Source organism: Haliaeetus leucocephalus, unplaced genomic scaffold (assembly GCF_000737465.1).
Source record: "Haliaeetus leucocephalus isolate CR32 unplaced genomic scaffold, Haliaeetus_leucocephalus-4.0 Scaffold598, whole genome shotgun sequence".
In the NCBI taxonomy this organism is placed as follows: Eukaryota; Metazoa; Chordata; class Aves; order Accipitriformes; family Accipitridae; genus Haliaeetus; species Haliaeetus leucocephalus.
In genome coordinates, this window is record NW_010973034.1 from 2,387,441 (window position 1) to 2,412,381 (window position 24,941).

Consider the following 24,941-nt stretch of genomic DNA (forward strand, 5'->3'; position numbering starts at 1 on the left):
CTATCTTTGTTTTCTGTATGTCATGACATAAATACAAACTTAAAGAGAAGAAATGAAAAACAATCAAAACATTCCTTTAAAAAAACTAACACAGCTTTCTTTTCTTTAGGAGTATTTTTGACGTGCAGAGAATCAAAGTAACATAAAGCACATATCAAAGCATACTGTCAGGTAATCTTTAAATTACCCTCAATTTAAAAATTGAGTCTTTGCTTTTTGGTCTCCAGAAAATTTGACAATTTTCAAACAAAACTAATTTTGCAAACTGTACTTCTGGAATTACTATATTGTGTTTTACAACAATATAGTTTTTATGGTATAGAAGCTGTTATTTTCTGTGTTACACTGAACACTGACTGCTATTGAAATTATGCCTAAATTAAAACAGTAAAGAATGTTTTGACAGAACTTTATGATAAATCTAAATTAATCACCTGTAACTGCAAGTAAAGTAACACTATGACAAGTTGTGTCAGTATAGTAATTTATGAGGGATATCACAGTTAGCAATAAAAAATAGGATTAATCAAAAATGCTTACCATGTTGATGGACAGTTGGAAAGAAGAAATCCATGTTCCCATCACCACTACCACTGCCATCATTTCTAAAGAGCTCAGCAACTTTAAGATGACAGACATACAGATATATACACATATATACATTTATAAATAAAAAGAAAGCAGAAAGTAATTTAAACATTTCTGGACAACACAAAAGAGAGGGAAGTATTCTGGGAAGGCATCAATTTTGGATATAAAAGTATACAGGATTTCTGATAAAAGCCAGAAAAAGTATTGTATATGCCACCTCTTATTTAATTTATGGCATTGGAAATAGCAATGGGAGGTCAGAAGGAAAGAAAACACATACATCTCTGTTTTCTCTTTTCTTTCTTTCCCTCTTGGCATTTCCCCTTTCTCACTCCTAAATGAGGTCTGTCATGGAGAACTGGGAAATGTGAATTAACAAAACCCCAGGGCCTAACACCCCCCAAACTCTTTTATTCTAATCTTTTCTCACAAAGCAAAAACATGTGTTAGAATGTTGGAAAGATCTGCAGAAAGCTTAACTAATGGAGACTATAGCCTAAGTTTTGTGCTTGCAATGGTGCTGGAAAGGCCAAAAAGAGGGTTTGTGTTAAGAGGGTATCTGCCTAGTGAATTACTAAAGTTAGCTGTAAGTTTTCTGACAAAAAAAAAAAAAATCGAAAAGTTTGTTTAACAAAACAACTATTCAACCAAAAAGTCCACATGCATGAAAGGTCTGAAGTTTTTATCAATAGAATCACTACGTTGCACCATAATGCCACATTGCACCATGGACATTCAAGGTAGTATGATATAACTTCCCAGAAGGCATCACACTTGCATTTCTGGATTGCTTAAAACAATAACGTCAGTTGAAAAGTCATTTTATGGCTGCCAGTGTTTCTAATTACTTTCTTCCCTCCAACCAGCTTTATAATCTCCAATGGAGATTAAAAATTTTCTCCAATGGAAACAAATTCTGTAAGGGCTGAGTGGTTTTATGTGGCAGGAGCACTGATGCTTGCCATCCCTTTTGAGACTAACATCTCACACCAGGGTCTCCTCTACATGTTTTTCTTGTTCTTCCTCAGAGCTACCAGCTACCTCTCCAGCTCAGATAAACTCCCTAGGCCTCTCAACACCCACAGTCTCCTACTGCCATAATCCAGTTGAATAAGTTATGAGCCATTGTATCACAATTCCTCTGATTTCACTGAAGTGGCAGAGAAAAAAACCACTTTGGCTGTTTAGCCTTAAATATTTCATAAATATTGGTAATTTTTTAAAAAAATAAACTAATATATTTTTTACATTATTTAAATGCTCATTATCAACCATGAAATTATGTAATGTGAAAAGCAGCAACTGCCTTTAAATGACCTAATGCATGGTGATAATACACTTTCTTTGGGATTCCAGCAAAGACTAACAACACATCTGAAGAACAGTGCTTTCCTAAGAAAAATTACAGCTCTCTGGGGGATGTGGGGGTGTTCGTTTGTCTTTAGAAATAACATGGAAATAGTACATGTGAGAAAGGTAGGATTTTTACAGATGAGTAGAGATCATGAAAATACAATCAATGGATTGATGTATGTGCCTTACCTCCTCCCTCTGGGTTCAACAGCTCCACTTTAAAAGTTTTTTCTAATTCAGGAATAGAATTATCTGTGATGTTAACAGTAATGTACTTGTATCTTTCTCCTGGCTGAAATTCCAGTGTGCCCACAACAGCCTGCAATATGAAAGCTCTTCACATTTTTGTTCAAGTCTAATGTTTACATCCATATGAAAAAAGAAATAGAACCTTGATTTTGTTTGTCTTTGTCAAAATATCTACTTTTCTTCACTTAATCTTTTAAAAAATCTCCTGAATCTTTGTTATGAGAAAAAGGCATCTAAATTCACAGAATTATGAACACCTGCATTCATCTCCATTTTTCTGCACAAATATCAGTTAGACAAACAAACACAGATTTGTACATGTTATTTTGTTGAACATGTACAAGTCCTAGTATGTGCAAACACAATCTTAGCTATGCATCTGAATGCTCATAGAAAGATTGATATACTCAGCAACAATAGCAAATACGCCTTCTTGCTGCATTGACAATTCTCTTGAAGAAAAAAATCAAAACCAGAGGCTTTTCCTGGGAAAAAGGTACATGCTGCACAGAAAGAAGGTAAAAGTCACATAATGATACATATTGTTAAAGTGAGTATTACACATTCATTTATCACATCACCATATAAAACAAAGTGTTTCTGGGAAAAGAGTCATGGTTGGGTTAAAATACTCAAACTGGAGGCTATCTCCAGGACAAATTAATTAAATTCTAAAATAATTACACATCTTGGCAATGGCCATACCTGATAATCTTTAGGACTGAAAGCTGTAAGTGGCACTGTTTTGTATTCCACCAGAACTGTTCCAAGAAGGCCTTGTGCACGAACTACCAGTAATCTGATATGTCCAACTTCTTCTTTAATAGTAATATGGGGCACAGCAGATGCTGGCAGAATCATTCCATCACCTGGCTGAGGAGGTGGCCCCACTGAGAACTGTAGTAGACCTGGCAAACAAGAAGTACTATTTACATGGCTTCTTGCACCAAATGTGAATTATGATAATAAATTTAAACCCAATTATTTATAATACTTATATTTAACGTTTCTGAAATTAAAAACTATTTTTGATATGCCCCTAGGACTCAATCGTGCTACTTCCAGGGATGTTCTTTCTGTGTACCTTCCGCTCTCTCACTGTTATCTGTTATCAGTCTTGATAAAGCCACAGCACAACAATAAATTCACCTCTTGCTAAAAGAGCCTCAATATGTCAAGTATTGGGTACTGACTGGTATAATAAGCATGCAGAAATGTCTCTCTTCATCAGAAATTCTCATCTGAGAAAAATTTGCACAGCATCAACTACCTGCCACCTTTGCTCTCAGAAGGGAATCATCGCCTGCTTGGTCAGGGAAGTTTTGATGCCTTTTTGTAATATTCTCAAGAATCAGTAATTCAGCTTTCAGTCTTGTGTAAAAATTATGAATTAATCTCAAGTTAGATAAAGTGGAATACTTGGCATTGCTTCCTCAACTATCACAGCTAAGCAAAGTTTTTATCTGTTGAGCTAGAACTATATAATTATCTGCAACAAGACTGTATCATTTCCATCATTGTTACCATATGGGTGGTCACTGGCGTTGATGCTGATATCAGTAGTTTCCTTTTCTGGATCTATACTTGCTCCACTAGTAGGAGTTGAACCTAGTTTTCCATCTCCAGACACTGCAGAGACTAATGTCACACGGAAATATTCATTTAGCTCCGGAATGTCATCATCAATAACATGCAAATTTAAGACCTAGAGAAGGACCAAATCATGGAGAAATCAAACCATGCAACATAAATCACTTATGAGTTTCATGACCCTGTTTAACTCATTAAATTCTTTGATTAGTTAGCTGTATCTGCTGTGTACTTCTGAAAGTACTGTAGACAACATTTTTGCTTTCCACATAATTTAACCTAACTTCTAGGATAATATTTTATGTTTAGAATATGCCTTCCAAAAACAACTTTACTGAGCTACCAGAGATGGAAGGCATATATTCTTAAGTGCTTCAAATTACATAAGCACATAACCAAGCAACCAATTGTTTATTATCTACCTTAAAATAAGCATAGTTTAAATTGTGTATATTGAAAATGAAATATCCGATAGATTTCAAAATCTTGAAGAAATTGTGCTTCTGAAGAGACATTACAGTGATTAATCCAATTTAGAGCGCAAGTAAGGCAAGCTTTTTATGCCACCTGACACTTGAGATTGCAGATCATACAAACAATTAACATAACCAGCCCTGTACAGGCTAACATATTCACCTCAGACAATTCCAGCTTTCTATATGTTGTGATACGATTAGACAAACATATAGAAGAAAAGGTTTAAGTAGCTGATTGTATGTAGAGGTGTGGGAATAAGTAGCTTACAAACATCAATGCAAAGTCTCTTAGGATATCTCACCTGATGAACAACTGCTCCCAATCTGTTTCTTAGGGCCATGCCCACTAACTCCTCCATATGTAGACAATTAATTGGACCACATAGCAGTGGAGCAAGAGGGTATACCAGCCCTTTTCTGCCACTAGATAGAATAAGGCAGGCCTCATCCATGCTGCCAGACTAAAAAAGCTTTGGAAATTTTTGCTTTATATGACTTTATGCAATGCAGTAATGTGATTCAATGGAGAATTAAAGCTTAATGAACAGTGACATGAACAAACTATTTTCAGGTATCACAAGCATTTGCCAAGCTCTAATCGCTTACATTGCTTAACTGGGACCAGGTCCACAGTTCTAGTGGAGCCACTTTTCAAAGGGTGTCAGTGGGTTTCAGTCAGTCCATACTGACTTCAGCAGAGTGATAAAAGTGAAACCAAGAACAGCATTTTCTACGAACAATTCACCCTATTTTACAAACACTAACAGAAAACACACATTAACTTTCTACAGTATGGTAGTTCCACACCTCTTCTTCAAATAAATGTGAAATTCCTGTGCTGCAGGTCAGGATTGAATTCATAGAAACAAATTAAGCAAAAGGGACAGAACATGACCAACTCCAGTTGCAAGACAGTTGATTAGAGCAGTGAAATTTACCGCTGTCTATTTAATTGATGCAGATATAAATCTGCGTTCCAAAACTCAGATCAAAACCTAATCATCTTCCAATTTCAGAAGTAGCTGTATCCATTATTTCAGCCCAGGACTATCTACACTTCAAGTATACATATAGATACACATAAAACTAATATATACATATAGGTAAACGTATCTCATATATTATGTGCATTCAAACATACATGCACGCATGGTGACCCCTGAACTGAGATACACACAGATCTATAAGCATCTATCATATCACTTGTTAGTTGTCATGGATGCAAAAAACCCTGCAAAATATAACAAAAGCCGTGTGAAGGAAACACTTTCTAGTATGAAAACCAGCCAAGCATCTTCAGAAGGTGTTTTCCAGCAGGTTTGCAAAGGACAGGATGAATAGTTAATAGGAAGGTAGGGTTTACCTCTGATCTCTGCCAAGGAAGGAATGTGATAGTGCCACTGCTTTTAGAAAAATCGGTAACAGAGTAATTAATGCCAGTGGAATCAACCTGTGAGATAATGTAATTTATATACACATAGTCTAGGGCTCCCCTTGTACGCTCCACAACACAGGATATAGTGGAACCCTCATCAGCAGTCTGGAAGAAAGCAAGAAATTGAAATGTTTATTACTGTCAAAGTAAATCAAAGCAATAAATACAAAACACAGAATTTTCTAATGCTAGTCAAATGTTCAGGTAAAAAATTGCTGTCATGTTACTTTCAGCTCTTCTGGAGTGGTAGGAAGCTGAAACTGAACTTGATGGTGGTCAGAACAATCTTATTGGAATTTGCAACAGCTTGTAGTACCTCCCTGAGGACCATAAAGGTAAGCCAATAATTATATCCTGTTGTTTGTTTTGGACACAATTTCTTCCCCCAAACTACATGTTGAAGACAGAATCAATATGCTTGAAATGTACATGTCAAAAGCAACTGAAACTATAGTTTTATATTAATGTCAGTTATTTCAATTTTCATTAGCAATAACGTAAAGAAAGATTGGGATTCCCCCTTTCCCCAGCTAGAAACACTATGGAAAAAAAAAATAGATACATTAAAATAAAACTATACTATCATTATTCAGGAAAAAGCTTAAAAAATTTTCTGTCTCTTTACAATTCTGTCTTCACAGACAACTTGACTTCAGGGGCAACAATTTCATATATTTGGAGCAAAGTAGGTATTGATACCTACCATGTATTTTAGAAATTTATGAACATAGAACTAAAATAGAAAATAATTTTATTGGAAAATTGCCAGAAAGGCTAAAGCTATCTTAAGCATTAGATAAGTTTCAGAGCTGCTGTATAACACAGTGCAGATACTGCATGTGCCCTCAGCTTCCTAGTAGACAGATATGCACATAAAGCAATTAAACTACTGATAAAACAATACTGTGTATCTGCATCATCACTGAGAGCTCTAATACTTCCCTGGTGAAATGGACGTAAGGTAAGTGCAAAACAATTAACATTCCATGTAAATTTTTAATTTAGCTTCACGGTTGGTTGATGATCTGTGGCATCACAGTATTATCAGTGGCATTTGAAACTGAAGGAATCTATTATCATAGCATATGGTTGGCACATAGAAAGCAAACTGAACCAAATTGAAAACCAGTATCACTGAGGCACGATGGTTACTTTCAAACATATAATAAGCACTTTGGTTAGAAACAATGTAATTAAAAGGTCATGAGAGTTACCAAATTGGAAAATATTCTGAAATTTGTTTTCCAAAATAATCCAATACCAATAGGAAAAGACATCATGTCTTTCTCCCTCATAATTGATTAAAGAAGTAAAACTGAATTATGTTTCTCTCAGTCCTCCCCCCAAAAGTAATAAGTTTATATATTGCATATATGGTGGCTACCACCAAAGAACAATTTCATGATTAAAAAAAAAGCAATTCACAGCCAATATCAACCAAATTCACACCAAACATATGCAATTTATACCTTGTAACTTATGACAGCAATGATTGTGGAAAAATACATCACACCTTGCCATTGCATGACCTATAGTAAAATTCTTTCAAACACATCATGTAACACAGAAAAATAAAATAAAAATCTTTGCAATAATCCACTCTCCAAAAAAAGAAAAATAAATCTTGTATTTTAATTGATAACACAGTCTCAGATGTGACAGAAGTAAAGGAAAAAAATGTTCTTCCATAAAAATTTAAGCCTTAGTCTTCAGTTTATGTAATAAAATCAATTTTCTTAAGAAAAAAAAATGGGAGATTTTTAAAAATGATACTTCAAATGCCAGTGAGACTGAGGCTGTATTAAGAGAACTTACACATTTCCAAATTCTAGAAAAACTTGGCTTAACTACAAAAGCTAATAATGTGAAATCAAGGCCCTGTGCAGGTCAATTGGTCTTGCCATTAATTTTTCTGTGTCCAAAACTTCACCTATAATTTGCCTTATGAACATCTTACCTCAGGAATACATGCTCCAGTGAAGCCAAATAAACCATTAGCATTATCACTTTTCTGTATTCTTAATCTTGCTGTGGTATTTTCTTGTGAAATTCGAGCTCCACCACGCACAGAAATGAGCTTTAGGATGAATAACTCCTCTCCTTCTTCCTCTTTGTCATCCTTTGCAGACACAATGAATGATTTATTGGTCTCTCCTTGCCGATACTCCAAATACCCAGAGACAGGGTGGACATCACTCTTCGCAGGAGCTGAATGGAGTTCATAGATCTCTGCTTGTGTCAATTTACGCTCATAAAGCCTTACATCCTGCATTAGCCCTGTGTACCTACTGCTGCCATTGATTCCTGCTCCGATTCTCACTATTCCGGGACCTGAGAAGGACAGCATAATTTTTCTCATTATTGTACTTCTTCAGAGTAATAAATCTGCAGCCGAATAGCTGTTATTGTTAAAAATCAATGGTAAACTGTTTATTATCCCTGGATTAGGAATCATATTGATCTTGAAATGCAAAATCAGGAAGTTCCTTGAGCATCATCTCAGTGTTACAGGTAGATCATCACAGGTCAAACGATTCCATCCTAGACTGTTTAGGTTTTTCATCCTACTAGTTCTACCAGCACATTGTCACTATCCCTTAATTTAATGAGGCTTGGAAACTTCATTCTTTCTATTAGAGATTCGCAGAGCACAACTGCAACCCCTTTCAGCTTTTGTTTTGCTAGACAGACCCAATTTTGTCTCTCTCTGCTAAGACAGCAGATCCATTCTGATGATACTCATCATCACTGCATCACTGCATCATGTCACTTCTGGACATGCTTCTCCTCTAATGCACTGGGAATACGGACTTCAGAAATGTACACCAAATTCCACATGCTTTTTACAACAGCATTAATACTTCTCTGTCTCCAAACAATTATCCTACTCAGCAAATCATAGGATCACAGCTGCCTTTTTCACAAATACACTAAGCCCGTAGCTCATACTCATTCCTATTGTGCTAAAACACATAGGTATCTCTTCTTCCAGCTGTTTTCTGTTTTCAGAAGAAACCGTGCTCTTGAATGTACTGCCATACATATGACACTGAGTGTCAGTTCTAGAGATGAGCAACCACAGCAACTAATAATAGTCCCAGGGCACAAGGTGGAAGATGGTGAAAAAAAATGGGCTACTATGCTCACCACTGTGTAGTATCCAACACTAAATAGAGAGAGACGAAATCCTTACCTTATACTTGTAGTACCTCCAGACAGAGCGTATGACATCTCCACTAATATAGAAAATTTACAATGACCCAGACATATCCTTCTAGCAACAAAAGTGTTACTGCATTTCACATATCTTTGTTTTAGAAACTGAGAGGGAAAAAAAGCCTTTTCTCAGCTACAGTACTGCAAGTCTGATGGAAATTATTAATTGCAGAGGCACTACTTTGTTACAGAGGGCAAATTTATTTCTCAGACTTCAACCACTGGAAATTTACAGGCAGAAATAAAAAACTACACTTGAAAATTAATGAAGTCTCCCATCTATTCTCAGTCTATGTTTGTGTACATATATGCATGTAGATGTATATGCATTTAACATGACTATATGTTTTTTAATTCTCCTTCTTTGATTACAGAAAATAAGATTGTATTCAAGAATTTGATAATCATTCACTGCTTATCCCCAGCAAAAAAACCATGTGACACTGAAAGTGAGGGGAAGAAAGGAAAAAGGATGGAGATGACCTCCAAGAAAAAAAATGCACATGGAAGAGTGGGAAACTGCAAAAGAAAGAGTAAATATAATGCATTCTGACCACATAATACCTGACTTTATAATGGAATTGTTCTGATACTTCTCTGGTCACTGCTATGCTAGTTCAGAGTGAAAGTCCATAATGGTTACCTATGATTAAAATCACACCTGGGACTATCCAGTCAGATAAGCTGACATAAGTAGCCTAATGTTCCTTGGAACACTATTAAACTTTTAGGGATAATTTTCATATACCATGTGAATACATACTTAAGTAAATTTACACCCTGAAAAATTCCATTGCTTACAAGATATTGGCTTAGTTGTAATATACTACACAACCAGAAACAAAACCGTTATTGCATTTCACTTGAGAAACTGAGAGGAAAACAGTCCTCTCTCAGCTACAGTGCTGTAAATCTTATGGAAATTATTAATTGCAAACATATATAACTGTATGTATACATGATAAGCATACATATATAAATATAATCCAGCTCTAATTTCCATATGCTTTTTGAAAATCCTCAGAATTTTCTATCCATTCTTCTCAATTAACTAATCAGATATACTAATTTCAGTATCTTGCATACACCTGTCAAGGAGCTAGACTCTTCTATACATTGCAGAACTTTTGGAGAATATGGAGAAAAATAATGCAGACTATTGGCTCACCATCAGCAATTGCTTCTCCTTTAAGGCTCTTCATTCCTCCCAGAACTGGAATTCCATCCATGTAAAATTCAATTATACTTTCATCCAGAGTAATAAGGAGGTGAAGCCAAGTATTTTCATCCAGGTATTTCAGGACTGCTGCTTTAGCCATATATGTTATATTGGATCCTAATGCTGTATAATGAAGCACTACAGAAACATGAGAATCATTTGTTCGGATTTTCACTCCATAATATAAGGTCCCATTATCATCATCCTTTTCAACTATATAACCATCAGTACTGATGTTAGGAATTAACCATGCTGAAAATGTAAAATTGGTTACTGCAGTATTTCCATTGTATGGGTATTCGGGACCAATAATCCCAAATGCATCCTCTTTTCCACTGAAATACAAAGCATCTGTTCCACTGTGATGGCGCCTCATGTGGGGCTGAGATTGTACTGAGCTTGGAAAAGACCCCAGAAGCAAGAAGTCTACCATTGATGGTAGTCCAGCTTGGAATGTACTAGACAGTATTTCCCAACCTAAACGGACAACACCAAAGGTGCCTTGTTGTCTCCAGATGGTGAAGTCTGTAATATAGGAAAGATCATCTTCAGAAAGAACATCTTCCACTATCTCTCTGTCCTGGCTCTCTGGATCTATAACAAAGACCCCAAAAGGGTCATCATTGAATGGGATCATCACAGTTACAGCAAGGCTTGTTTCTGATAACTGACCACCAGGACCAGGAGACCCACCTATAGAATGGAAGTTAGGGCAAATGTTAATGGTCGGTTTCAAACGACACAGTCTGAAAAATGCTGCTAAGTACTTAAAGCTTTTTTAATAAAAAACGTTTCTAAAAAGGCTTAAATCTTCTTTAAGAGCCTCTGAACTCTTAGAAAGTGCTCTGATTTAATAATAACATAATTTAATTGTATTGTTTTTAAAACATTATAGTGACAATTTTCATAGAAAACAAAGCAGTATTTTTTTTTCAACTGTAAAACACACATTTGTCTTTCAGCTAAAACAAAATTAGCTCCAGCTATTCTGAATTAGTCAATGAGGTATGTTACTCTGATTCATTTGACAAACATAGGGCCAAATTCAGTTCTCATATTACTCCAAGATTTACATGAATATGGAATGGCAAAATTCGGCCCATTGACTCTGAAACAGATGCAGAGATACCTTGCCAAATCAGTAGCTAATTGTGTATTAAAACTGCTGCCAAGTCCTGCCATTAGTCATCTACTTCTGCACAGTAAGAATTCATGATACAAAGATCATGATGTGAATGTAGAGCCTCCATGTTCAAAGTGTGCAGTGATCTACCTATTCTAAGTAGGAAATCTTCTGTACACACATATGGATTTCACTTTAAGGAAAGGCCAACACATATTTTCGTTGTATCTGGGCACAGAAGACCATAAATAGTATTGAGGTAGAATGAGTCGAGGAGGTTTGGAATTCTGCTCAGTAGCAGACCTGCAGCAGTTGTAATTTAAGTCATATGAAGTGGTAACTATAAGTATTTTATCTCCTCCACAAAAAGCAAACAAACCAATCAACCTCCCTTATGGTAGACTTGCATAGCCTTTAATAGCTTTATTTTGTCTTCAACTACACAAAGATCTACATCTCTGAAATCACCAAGAGGCATCCTTTTTAAAGGTTAGATCACCAAAATGTGTGTAACTAATTCAGGAACTGAATAACTGCATTCATATACCTAAACTAAGATGAAATGAAGAATAAAACCTAAAACCTTACCAGAAAAGTACAGGATATCAAGACAGGATTCAAGGCACAGCTCTTTCCAGGGTTGGTTTCTTTTTGATTAATTAAACATAATTCTACCAGATATGAAAGGAATGGTGATATGGAATACAATACCTGAAGCATTGACCAACTTTAGAATGTAAAATTCATTGAATTCAGGAATTCTATCCGAAATAGCATGGAGTGTTATTGGCTTTGATCTTTCACCATCCATGAAGCACACAGTCCCATAAGTTTCATAGAACTCTTCTCCTGGCCTCAGTGCAGAGTTATTATCAAACAGCTGCCAGGTCAATGAGACATTGCCAAAGTGTCCCCTATGTCTCAAAACCCTGTTCAGCGATATAGAAAGAGTGAATGACCTGGCAGGTAAGCATCAGCATTCATTAGCAAAGGAAAACATGATTACACTAATCTTCCTTACTGTGAAAAATTATATACAACATTCTAGATAACCATGAACAATAAATACAACCATGAATAATAACACAATCCTCTTTGAAGGCCAGCAATTTCACAGTATAAGTCTAGTCCCAGGTATACCACAGGTACCTTAGAAAAAAAGTAACCAATGCAGGTCCATGCAAAGTAGTACTGTTAAGCCAAACATCAGTTTGTCTTGCACTTCTATTATGTAAATAATAAAGATGAATGTATAACAGTTCAGCAAGTTAATATTAAAAATTGGTATACCTGGCCACCCTTAGACAAGAAAGACAATCACCTGCATTTAACCACAAACATCTCTCCCTTTAACCATCAAGCCTCCTTAAACGCTTTCTTACATTGGTATTAAATTTGGGTTACATTCTATGCCCTTCAGAAATCTGTGGTTATTCCAGATTAAGAATGTAGTAAATAAAAACAAGATTTTATTTTTTTGTATAGCTATCCGGTAACAAAATTTCACCAATTTCCAAAAGACATTATAAATAAAAACTGAAGCACAAGTGCCTTTATTAACAATGTGTTTTACATACAAAAAAGTGTGCTTCTGTTTGCACAGTAAAATAAAATGCTATACAAAGAGATTATATCAGGCTGAAAAATTAGTTCAGCAATACTAGTCTAGGCACAGCAACATAATTATGTTGTCTCTGCTTCCAAAGTTTTTTCTTTTTTTGCCATTAACCAGGTCGCTCTATCCCAGTTGTGTAGCACTGTGTGTAGCACTGTTGCAGTAACTCCAGTTACTCCCTTTAAAGCTCAGTGCTGCCATTGCTGTTCTCAGTGGTTAGGTTATATGCTACTCTTGACCCTTTTGTTATGTACTACACAATAGCTAAAGCAGTGAGGGTATGGAAGAGACAGCTCCCTAGCAAATATATTTCATCAATGAGGACTGAGGAAGGTCCTCCATTGTTGGTGATCTTGGTATCATGAGCTTCCACAAAGCACCTGTATATAAACATGTTTAGTTCAAATCATTATTCTTCACACCATAAAATAAAAAAATTATCTTGCAAATAACATTATAAAGGACCAAAAAAACCCCAAAGAGCAGCATAACAAAACCAAACATACAACATATTTAATATCCTCTTTTCTCAAGGATTTTCATTTTTTAGATGTGTAACACAACCATAAAGACCAAATTCGCAGTCATAAGCATCTGTTTCAAGGCCTTAAAACAAACAAAACAATCAAATAAAAAGATACAAAAGATAATCAAACAAATGTGAAAAGAGCTTCTTCCCTAGTGTTCTGACTACCACATTTATTGTCACCTAACTTCTCTTTATATCCTGTCTAGAGGTTTCTTATTGAAAAAAACTATTTTTGCCAAATTATAATCCCATCCTGACTTTATGGAACATAACAAGGTAAGATGCCAAGCAAATTCATTTCTTAACCCTTCCTATTCTTGAATACATCCCAGTGGCTGGATGGAAAATACTTTCAGAGGTCAGGCTAGGGAAGAGTATTTTCAGTCTAGAAGATAGTCACATCTGGACTTTGAGTATAGAATTCCGTCAGCAATTAACAGATAGAAGAAAAACAAACTAACAGAAACAATACAGTAATATAGGTTGTTTGTAGGGGAAGGATTCAAAGCAGAGTGCAAAAAGATATGAACCACCACATAGTAATATTTAGCTGTATTTTGAAAAGAGTTTTTACTTCTCTTTTAGTCCAGGTTATACTCGACTCAATCATCTAGATTCTTCAGTATCTAAAGTCTACTGAGAATGTAACAGAACAACCATGCTGTAGTCTTATTTATTTACATTTTAACATGACTTTCTATATACATTTTAATATGCACAGTCTACTTGATAATATAACAGTTGATGTCTTCAATATGTTTACAAATCATTTAATCCAAAATTTGGTAAAGCTATTTTTCTTTAATACATTTTTATCAATGCAAACTTGTATGGGATTAGGTAATGGTATGTCCATAAAGTACCACACATATCAGTTCAAAAAAAGTGCAAAAGTATTATTTAAAATTTACTTACAAAAAATTGTTACTTTTGCCTTCTTCTACTGGCTTCTCTAAAGGTTCCAAGGAGAAAATTCCATTAGGATCATCATTTGCTTCGATAATAACTGTAGCCACTCCAGTCTTAAAGATAACAGTATCCCCTAAAAAGAGGGTGATTAATTTTATCAAAACTGGAATCAGAAATGGAGGTAATTCTAAAACTGAAGTTGTTTCCTTTTCTCACAAACTGCTTTTATGCAAACAAAGAAATGAACAATGATAAAACAACCAGTGGAAACCAGTATTCGAGATATTCAGTAACAGGAAAATAAGAGTAAAAATACTTAAGTAGCATCTCATGCAGAGATCAAGACATAAGTTTTGGAGCAAAATATATATGTGACATGACCAGAGAAGATGTGATTCCGAGCAGAAAGGATTGTATGAGAGGTAGTATTTTGTGTTTGATCAATTGGTCAAGTCAAAAGAAAACATGTATTCAGAGACCCTAGCTCTCCTTTAGACCTAGGATAGAAATATTGCACTTAAACTAAATACGGGCTAAGAACAATGTCTAACTGTTGCAGTTTAACCCCAGCCAGTAACTAAGCACCACGCAGCTGCTCACTCACTGCCTCCCACCCTGTGGGATGCAGGAGAGAATCGAGGAAAAAAAAAAGTAAAACTCGGTTGAGATAAGAACAGTTCAGTAGAACAGAAAGGAAGAAACTTATAATGATAATAATAACAACAATAAAATGACAATAATAATAATAAAAGGATTGGAATATACAAGTGATGCACAATGCAATTGCTCACCACTTGCTGACCGATGCCCAGGTAGTCCCCAAGCAGCGATTCCCCCCACCCCCAGTCCCCCCAGTTTATATACTGGGCATGATGTCACATGGTATGGAATACCGCTTTGGCCAGTTTGGTCAGCTGTCCTGGCTGTGACCTGTCCCAACTTCTTGTGCTCCTCCAGCTTTCTCACTGGCTGGGCATGAGAAGCTGAAAAATCCTTGACTTTAGACTAAATATTACTTAGCAACAACTGAAAACATCAGTGTGTTATCCACATTCTTCTCATACTGAACCCAAAACATAACACTATACCAGCTACTAGGAAGAAAATTAACTCTATCCCAGCTGAAACCAGGACACTAACACATATCACAGTCTACCTGAAAGGAAAAAATATAAGATACCTGTGAAGTAGTAGGATTTCTGTGTGTGTGTTAGCACTGCAGGGACATTCTAACACCCTTCCTATGTCCACAGATGTACATTATGCTTCCACTCCCATCCCATTTTTCACCCTATTTAAGAGTGTTAGACTAGCATTTGTTCCAAAGTAAACAATGTGTTTACTGCTTTAACTTCATATACTTCCACCTATATTTTCTCTGAGTCCAACATAATTCCAACAGTCCAACATAAATTTCAAAAGAGATATAACAACCAAGGCCTATATGTGCAACAGATCATAGAAAGAAAATAATTTTTTTTTGCTTTCAGGAACGTGTATAGAAATATTCTGTATTCTTAGTGATTCTAGAGAAGCTACACGATGATATTATCCTCCTTTTAGAGGCAAAGGGAGCCTGCAGCTACCCATTCTTGTAGGACCAGTGTGCCAGGAGGAAAGCCATCATATTTTCCCAATAGAGTGGTAAAAGAAAATGCCAGTAGATCCTGAAGAAAGTTAGTAACGTAGAAAGAGATCTCTAAAGATAAAATTTAAGAAGGGAGAAGAATGGCTTTGTCCAATCATTTCTGTAAGGTCGATGTTCTGTAAGAGACCTGGGTACCAGAGTGAATGCTAGCTGACCTCAGGAAACATATAAGCTACCTTATACTCAAATAATTGCTGAAAAATCTCCTATAATTCTCTGGCTGCCTGCTACCAATGCCTAGGACAGATGCAGCTCGAGACCAATGAAGCCTTGTGAGCAATTCATAGACCAGCCACAGGGTGTCGACCTGAGGCACTCTCTGGGTCTCACTGACTTTCAAAGACTAGATCCTTATAAACTGTAATGAGGGATAAGATACTTAGTGTGCATGTCTAAATGAAGAAATCTAGTTTTATGTTTCCTCATCTTGAATTGAGCGCCTGGTAGGTATTTACTTTATGAACCTACCACACAATCTAATGTGACGGTATACTCTGATGGTTAATGGTGATACTTTTCCTTTGCTTTATTAAATTACAGCCCCTCAAGTCTCAGTCATTGTTCTGACGGCTTATTCAATTCAGTTTTGGTTTGCATTGCAAAGATATACAGTGCATTCACTCTCAGCTACAGAACAATAACTGAAGAACAGTAAATCATTAATTTTTGCTAACACAATTGTAGATGAATCTCCCACTACACCTTGAGTTTGGCAAGGCTAGGGTTGAGGAGGTTCTTTATTAAGCAGATCTCAGAGCCCAGGAAAATTTAACTATTTCTTAGATTTAACTTATATTTTTTTAACAATATTACACAGCAGTGATGGTTTATTCCAGAAGATGTCTATTCCAAACATCAGAATGTGCTGAATAATTTTGTATCATTTCCTGCTAAATGATAACTGGTAACTGTTTTAAAAAAAAAAAAAAAAAAAAGGAAGACAATGTTAGTTCTGAGATAATAAACCCATTCTTTACTGGTGGTACACTGAGTAATTTCTAATACACATTTTTCTGTAAATTAAGCCTTGTAAAACTATAATGTCAGACTGAAAAAAATGCATGCATACACTGAACTGTTACAAAAATAAAAGAGAGACCAATTTACATGGTTTTCCTCTAAAATAAGGCAGTTCTGTTTGTTTTTACAAAAATCAGGCAGTTGTGTAGTATACACTGGAGCATGACAAAAAATCTAAAAAGATCCTTCTTTCCCTAAGACTGTTGTAGTACTAACATTCTTTAGCCTTGTGTTTCTGTAGTCAAGTCAAAGCCCCATCTAATTTGGAGCATTTACATTTGAAAAGAGACTTGCACTCCAGTTGTTTTTGCAGGAAAGGTTTCAGCTGTATCATTTGATTTTTGTTTCCAGTTGAACAATTCAAGATGAAAATTCAAACACACTGTGTACAGTTATTGTATAGAAATGTTGAAGCAAATCTTATTCATATAATACTTGGCATTTTGCTTTATGATAAGACCAAGCTGGTAAAAAATTGCAGAAAAAAAAAAAAAAAAGAGAGTTACTAAACATATGTCAAATCATTACTTTTACCTGTAGAATTCAAAAGGAAGATATAAAATGTTTCATCAGTTTCAGGGGTATCATCATCATTAATATACACAGATAAGTTCTGCGCTCTTTCTCCAACATCGAACAAAATGACGCTGCTCCTTCCACTGGGAACAAAGTCTCTGTCTTCAGCTGTTGCATCTCCATTAACAGTAATATACTGGACAGCAACAGCAACATTAGTAGATCCATTCCTTAGGACTGTAAAGTTTGCAACACTTCCCTCTTTAACGCTCACTGTCAGAGGTTCTGAAAATACACAAGGAACAAATCTACCTGAGTACAAGCCTGAGCTCCTTGCATGTGGCCTATTTTCTTAATCTTCCCCAAGAGGATCCTTCTCCTCAGTGAAACAGAAGGCAAATGTGGTAAAGGCATTGAAATACTTGCGGGTACGAGAGAATATTGTACTTAGTCACCTAACCAATCCCAGCATCAACAAAGAGAAAAATGAAATAAAATATGGGAAGGTTCTGAAGGAAACAAATACAAATTCAACACAACAAAAACATGAACGTTTTATACTAGCTTAATTGATATTAGGATTTCTCAGTGATCTGGTCTGACAATAAAATCTGTTTTGGGGTAGTATATGTATTCTACATTTAAAACCAATAATATCTAACCTGCAAAATAAATGGGATCATCATTCCTAGTAATTTCTAAAATTGCATTGGTTATATTGCCCAGCCTGGCTCCACCAGTGGCATTGAATAAGCTGATAATGAATACTTCCATCTCTTCAGGTACCTGAAAGAGAAAGTATTATGAAACTAATTTCTTGCATACAGAACAATGAAGAAATTAAAATGAACACCTGAGGTGTTTAACAAACTACAGATTTCTGAGTGTTATATTAATTTATTGATCCTTGAGTGCGTCAAGAGGGATGACAGATGACAGTTTATACAGTTACACAGAAACCATCATCCGTCTAAAATCCTTGTAAATAAGTCACCTCATCTTTACTGTTGTACAGATGACCCAAAAGTTATCCTGTGGTTTCCTGCTTCTGATACATGTGATTTATTTTTACAGCTTTATTTATTTATTATTAGTTATTCTCATTCTTTCTTATATTACTTCAAATATATCAGCATTAAAAATAAAAATTAGGATTCCTGCTATGAAAACAAGAGTTTTATTCAAAGGAACTTTTCTATAATTTAACCACATTCAACTACTCTCAGCTTCTAATTTTTTTTTTGTTTGTAAGTATGCACAGCTTCTCAAATTCTTTTATGATTTGCTGAAGTAATCTCAGTTTTACCCAAGTATTTTGATTTTTCCTACAAATACTTATCAGGCTCTTAAAAAAACAGACTTTCCTTCTTTCTCCTTAAATTGTAATGTTTTTGCACTTAGTCTTTGTCCCATATACTCACACAAAAACACTGTAAAAATGTTTACCTCATCTGGCAGTGAGTAAATGGTGATATTTTTTGAAAACTCCAGATTATCAAAGAAAATAGTCCCTCGTTCTGGATAGATGTCATTGGTACATGCTGGGTCAACAACCCAAGACACACTAACATTGCCATAGTTTCCTTGGTTTCTTACAACTCTGTAAGCAGCTAAAAAATGCAAACATATACAGTCAGTGTGCATCTTCAGAACAACACAAATCAAAAAGGTCAGCAAAGTCGAAACAAAGAAAAAAGGAAATGAAATAATAAGCAAATCCACTTCCTCCAAACTAATAATATATGACAGCACTACCCAAAAGGACACACAAAGATAGACCATTAAAGCAGTTCAAACTGGCTCAAATTTGTTATTTTTTGCCTGTAAAGGTACTTGATAATTGAATAAAGATAGATAAATTGAAGTCACTTATATGAAGATTTAGCTCTACTATTCTCTCACATGGCACCCTATTCTTCACGCTCCACAAGCAGAGCCACTACCTCCAGGTTGCATTTTACACATACATAATACTCCGTCCCTCCTGTCTGGCATATTCTCTAGCCATTTTTTTACTGGATTGATCTCTTCGGCTTTCCAGGCCATCCTCCTCCACTTCAGTCTCCATTGCTCATTGTGCTGGCACTGAACCACTCTGGAAACTCCTGAGTGGAGACTTGAGTCAGACATTGTCCTAGAAAGGTGAAATGGGGAAAAGAAGCCTTGCAGGGGCAGACAGCAGACAAAGCAGCAACTAATAAAAAAGAATTACCAGCGTAGATGATTTCTCCTTTACTTTCCTTCATTGTTACTGATAGTTCTTCAGGTAGAAACTGAATGACACCATGTGGATCATCGTTCTTCAGAATGGTTATATTGACCCTTGTGGCATTCCCCAACTTGCCTGGCATTTCACTGTAGCCACTGAGTACTACAGAATATAACTCATCCAGCTACAAGAGGTAAACTCAGTCAGAATAAAAATACATACTCAGTATTCACATCCAAAACAAATGGGCAAACATCCACAGTCCCTAGCCAGGCAGAAAGAGATACAAATTTAAATAAAAAGAAATCACACACACTTTCTACATGCACAATGCGTTTGTACATTGCCATCAAAACAAAGATATAATTAAAAATTTCTATCTCTGGTAGGACCTATTTTTCACAAAATCTAGCATTATTATAGGCAAGGATTTTGTGTACTTAACTTAGAGTCACATCAATTCACTAGTACAAATACATTTGTAATGCTCCCTGAAAGGTAAGTTTTCCATAAGATTTATTAACCTTTCTGGCTTTGTAACAGGGGAAGCAAAGATTTTAAAACCATTGACAGCAAACTAATTAAAAAAGAATGTATCAGCTTGCTTTATTAATCTCATGGGACCTTATACTTCATGTATTTCTTGCAAAAAGCTCACAGGTAATGCTTCAAGGAACATTAAAACAAGTATTGCACCTGCGTATCTATATGGCAAATATTAGTCTAGACTGGGGACCACTGAGTAAACTAGAAGATGATTACTATAAAAGAAACAAAAACGAAGTGGTACTTCACACAGAGTTCAATTAAACAATGGCGCTCTATACTACAGAATGTCATGGACACTAAACACTTACATGGATTCAAAGTGTAACGGTTTCAATTCACAAAAAAAAAATCTACTGAGGAATATTAAACCCAAAGATACCTTCTATTTATCCAGGCATCCCTGGTTTGGAGGCTGGGAAGACATTCTGGAGAAAAGCCATTACGCACTTGTTCTGCTCCAGTATATTTGCCTATATTTCAATAAGTGACAAACTAATATGCCTGTGAACACAATTTGAAGAGAGAAAAATATTAATTTTTACCTCTGGAATCCCATCCATTCTTGTCAGAAGAGTAATTATGATCTCTCTTTCACCAGGCTTAAACTCCAGAATTCCTGTGCTTCCATAAAACTCGTTATTGTCTCTTGGTTCTACAGTGTAGCGTAGAAACTGCCTGACGAGACTTCCTCTACTGCGGACAATCTGCAGTTCAACGGACTCCCCTTCCTGTAAAAAAGAAAATCCAGCTTTTTTCTAGCACTCTGCTTAAGCTAAATTGTCCATAATGATTAAGAGAATTTACTCAGATATCTACCTTGATACTGTAGGGACCTCTGGAAGAGGAAGAAAATTCAAACACTCCTCCAGGATCATCATTTTCCAAAATAATAATTTCATGAGTAGTAAACCCGTACTTCAGTATTTGATTTTCCACACTGACCCTGAGAAAGGAAGGCAAGAGGGTTTTTTGAGTGACAATTCTATGTGGCAATTAAATCCACACCTGTGCAAAGGACGTCAGAACACTGATGAATTTTATTAATAAATTATGAAAACAATTACCTGCAAAGAATAACATAAACTAAGAAAGACACATCAGTATGTTTTATCCAATTATAAAAAAAACTTTGCTTCCAAAGTAACTTTGTTTTCTGATTAGTTTTTATAGTTAGCAATTCTGGGTTTTTTTAGTCACACACGCATACAACTCACAGGACAAAAAAGAGAGTTGTGCAGTAAAAAGTTAGAGTCACATTCAGTATTACTTTGTATTTGGATCAAAACATAAAGATAATCCAATTTCACTTAAACAAATAGAAATTATATTGACAACTACACATTCTTATCCTCTTCTGCAAAATTTGCTATTGTTACAAATAGGAAGACACTTGCCCCTCAGGATTGTGGATTTCATCCTCACCTGTGTGTTAACCTGCCTTCTGTAAGAAGTGGACACTACCTGTAGGATCCCAGAGAGTGGGACTGCACATTAAAAAAATACATAAGCAGACACAGTAACTTGTGTTAACATGAACTAAATGTAGGTTATTCAAAAACAAGATAACGGCTCATCTTTGACTACAGAAAACTTCTTCTCTGTAATTCTAGCCAGTTCAGTGATTTAGCTGGGGAAAATCATATTTCTGGCAGTTTAAAACAACCAATCCATTATTGCATCAAATGCTCAAATATCAAACGCTGAGCCATGCATTCATAACTTTCAACATTCACAGATCCTAAATAAAGAAATGCCTTCAAGCCAGAACCCCATGCCATCAAACTAAACACCAAAGGGCAAGCATGCATTGTCTGAAGAGATGCAGAAGATGTGATTCCTGAGAGGAAAAGAAATGATAAAGACAGATTCTGTCCAAACCAATCACTTGTAAAACAAAGCATTGATTCACTGAAGACAAACCACACACTTCACTGCACTTACCCAAAGTACACGACAAACCTTTCTGTCTCTACCCTGTCAACACAGAAAGAAAGAAAGAAAGAAAGGGGATGGGGGAAGGAATGAAAGTGCCACTTGCTAGAATTTCAATAGTAGTAATCTTAGAGAAGAATAGTAATAATTAAAAAAAACCACACACAAAGCTTTCTTTTTCCTTTCCAAATGCTTATAATGTTCATTTTATGGGAACCCTACTTGCTTGGCATTTTCCTGTTGACAAATGCTAGCAAGTGGGCAGTTCCCACTTAGGAGAAATGACCCCATGACCAATTCAGCACGTCAATATGCATTCATGGTATACCCCTCCAAGCCCTCCTCCAAGACCCTGATTACTGCCAACCTCTGTGCCTGCTCACAACTGCACCAGCAGCCCACATTTATAAACAGACCACCATTTCAACGAAAAAACCTATATGCCTCCATGATATATTATTTCATCAATCTGCCAAAGTAATGATAAAAACAGATAAGCACAGTGGCAGTTATAACAGGTACATATCAAAAACTATTTTGGTACAAAATCACATCAAACTATATTTTTGACAGTTTTTCAGTTAACCAGATTACCAAAGTAAAATACCAATATAAATATAAATAAATAAAATACCAATGCCAATACAAAAATATAACAAACAAAAATAAGAAAAGAAAACAGTATTTGCTAATCTCTTATTTGGTTCTGTTTCAGCCAAGCACTTATAACAAAACTACCACATCAAGTCAGAGGAAAGGGCAGTATTATTCTGCAGTGGCAATCATGCACTTTGACCTTCTTAATCTAAAATAAATATATATTAAATGTAAAACTTGTATCTCCTATCAAAATACCACAAAGAGATTACCACAGCATTTACAAAGTGAAATTCTGACTTCACTAATCTCAGAAGGAACTCAGATTCAGAATTCAACAGAGATAAGAGTTCACTCAAGAGTTTGAGAAAATAACACAAATACACTTGCAGATACATTCTTTCAAACAGGAGATCTGAGTTAACAGAAATTTCTCACTGATTTGCAGTGAAGCTAGATTGTAAATACTACACATTGAGACATTCTCCCTTCCTTCAGACATATATGTAAAAGTGTTCCAAAACCATCAGAGTATTAATACAATGAAAAGATCAAGGAGAAAATGCCAAAGTTGGTAATGCTAAAAGCTAATTATATCGCTAAACTGTTGGTAATATAATTTACAACAGAGAATACAAATGAACCATTATGTCAAGTGAGTTTTTGATATGTATGTACAAGCTTAAGTAGTTAAGACATAATAATTCATCAGAAAGTGAAAGGGTATGCCAGAAATAAAATCTCTTTCAGCTTCATAAAGTTACACTGCATGAGTCCAAACACAGTTCAGACAAAAAAAGCCTGTTAAGATGAACTGAGGAGTAGTGCTAGAATCTAATATCGTGCTGCAATGCACAATGGCAGCACTGCAGAAATCCAGAGGGTAACAGAAATGAAACAGTCACATGATACCATGAGGTATGCATCTTGAGCATCTCCAGGTGTTCTTTGGAAGGACTGAGAATACTTAATTACTTTTAAACAGTCACAGTGTAAGTCAGATCAGAATCTAGAGAACTTGCAGGTCAGAAAGCAACCAGTCAGATTCAACCCATCCTCTCCTAAAGAAAACCATCGCTCAGGAGGTTTCTCCAACCAAGTCCCATTTTCAACAGTAGGATCACTTGATTGATTGATTGATTGATCTGACCGTGTTTTCTCTGCATGACTGGCCAGATTGCTATCGCTGCTCTGCCATAGTAAGTGTTGGTTACTATTCAAAAAAGACATAACATAGCCTATGCAAAAATGGAATAGAAGGACCTAGGCTTAGGCTTCCAACTCTGAGCTGCTGTTACATGAGCAACGAACAGTGTACACAATAGGATCACCCATGTCTACACCCTGAGGTGCACACATACAAACTCTCATAACATCCCTCCACCAGGACCCACCAGATGACTCCCTGGCTTGACCTTGGATTTGCCTTCTCGCTGTGGACCTGCCTGGCGATCACTGGGCTCTGCTTGACCCTGGTGACCACCATCCAGCCTAAACCTGACATGTGTTCCTGGCTTGACCTGCCCCACCACCATGACCTTGCCTGATGCCCTGGACTCCAGGATGCACCCAGTTACCTGCTCCAGCCTGCTGTCCGGCCTCGCTGGGGGCGGTGGCCCGGGCCCCTGCCTGACCAGCCATGTTATCAGGCTGGACTCCTGGCTTTACGCCACCACACAGCCCACAGGCCACCAGCCATCAGCTCTTGCTGGATGCCCTGACAACGTCCAAGAACAAGGCGCTGTCCATTTACAGTCCTTTTGTCGCGGAGTAGAGACATCCAAACTGCCACGGAGTGCACGGTATCAGTTTAGTCCTGTTTCACTCTTTGTGGTATGTGAAACCATCTCTTTAGGCACTCCTATAACAGCAGTGTGGAAACAGAACAAAAATGGCTATTCAGAACTTCCAAAACGCATGGTTTGCCCTGGTGAGGGCATCCAGAAGTAACGATAAAAGTTAAAACAGCTCCTTGTACACAGTCGCTTAGCCATACCAAGGAGCTCCAGCTACTAGAGCACTTGACCAGGTGTAAGGAGATCCCTCTCACTGGGAAAGCCACTCGCCTTTCTTTCTCCTCAGCTTAACTTCTTCTGTCAAATGGCTATCTGTGGACATGAAGTTTCAGTTTATCGCAGTGCTGGCAATGTTTATGATGCTAACAT

At 36.3% G+C, this 24,941-nt stretch overlaps 1 protein-coding gene across 1 annotated transcript in view; it reads right to left on the reverse strand.

Moving 5' to 3' along the window:
* Positions 1-24,941, reverse strand: part of GPR98 (G protein-coupled receptor 98) — a 284,088-nt gene that overhangs the window by 237,218 nt on the left and 21,929 nt on the right. Inside the window, exons 11-25 of the mRNA XM_010578035.1 lie at positions 21,064-21,190; positions 20,790-20,975; positions 19,702-19,882; positions 18,936-19,099; positions 18,152-18,275; positions 17,508-17,774; positions 14,312-14,438; positions 11,964-12,181; positions 10,079-10,822; positions 7,652-8,025; positions 5,623-5,799; positions 3,718-3,898; positions 2,899-3,101; positions 2,134-2,263; positions 541-621 (exon numbers count right to left, since the gene is read on the reverse strand). Of these exons, the coding sequence (XP_010576337.1) occupies positions 541-621; positions 2,134-2,263; positions 2,899-3,101; positions 3,718-3,898; positions 5,623-5,799; positions 7,652-8,025; positions 10,079-10,822; positions 11,964-12,181; positions 14,312-14,438; positions 17,508-17,774; positions 18,152-18,275; positions 18,936-19,099; positions 19,702-19,882; positions 20,790-20,975; positions 21,064-21,190 (3,284 nt within the window). The remainder of the gene's footprint in view (positions 1-540; positions 622-2,133; positions 2,264-2,898; positions 3,102-3,717; positions 3,899-5,622; positions 5,800-7,651; positions 8,026-10,078; positions 10,823-11,963; positions 12,182-14,311; positions 14,439-17,507; positions 17,775-18,151; positions 18,276-18,935; positions 19,100-19,701; positions 19,883-20,789; positions 20,976-21,063; positions 21,191-24,941) is intronic.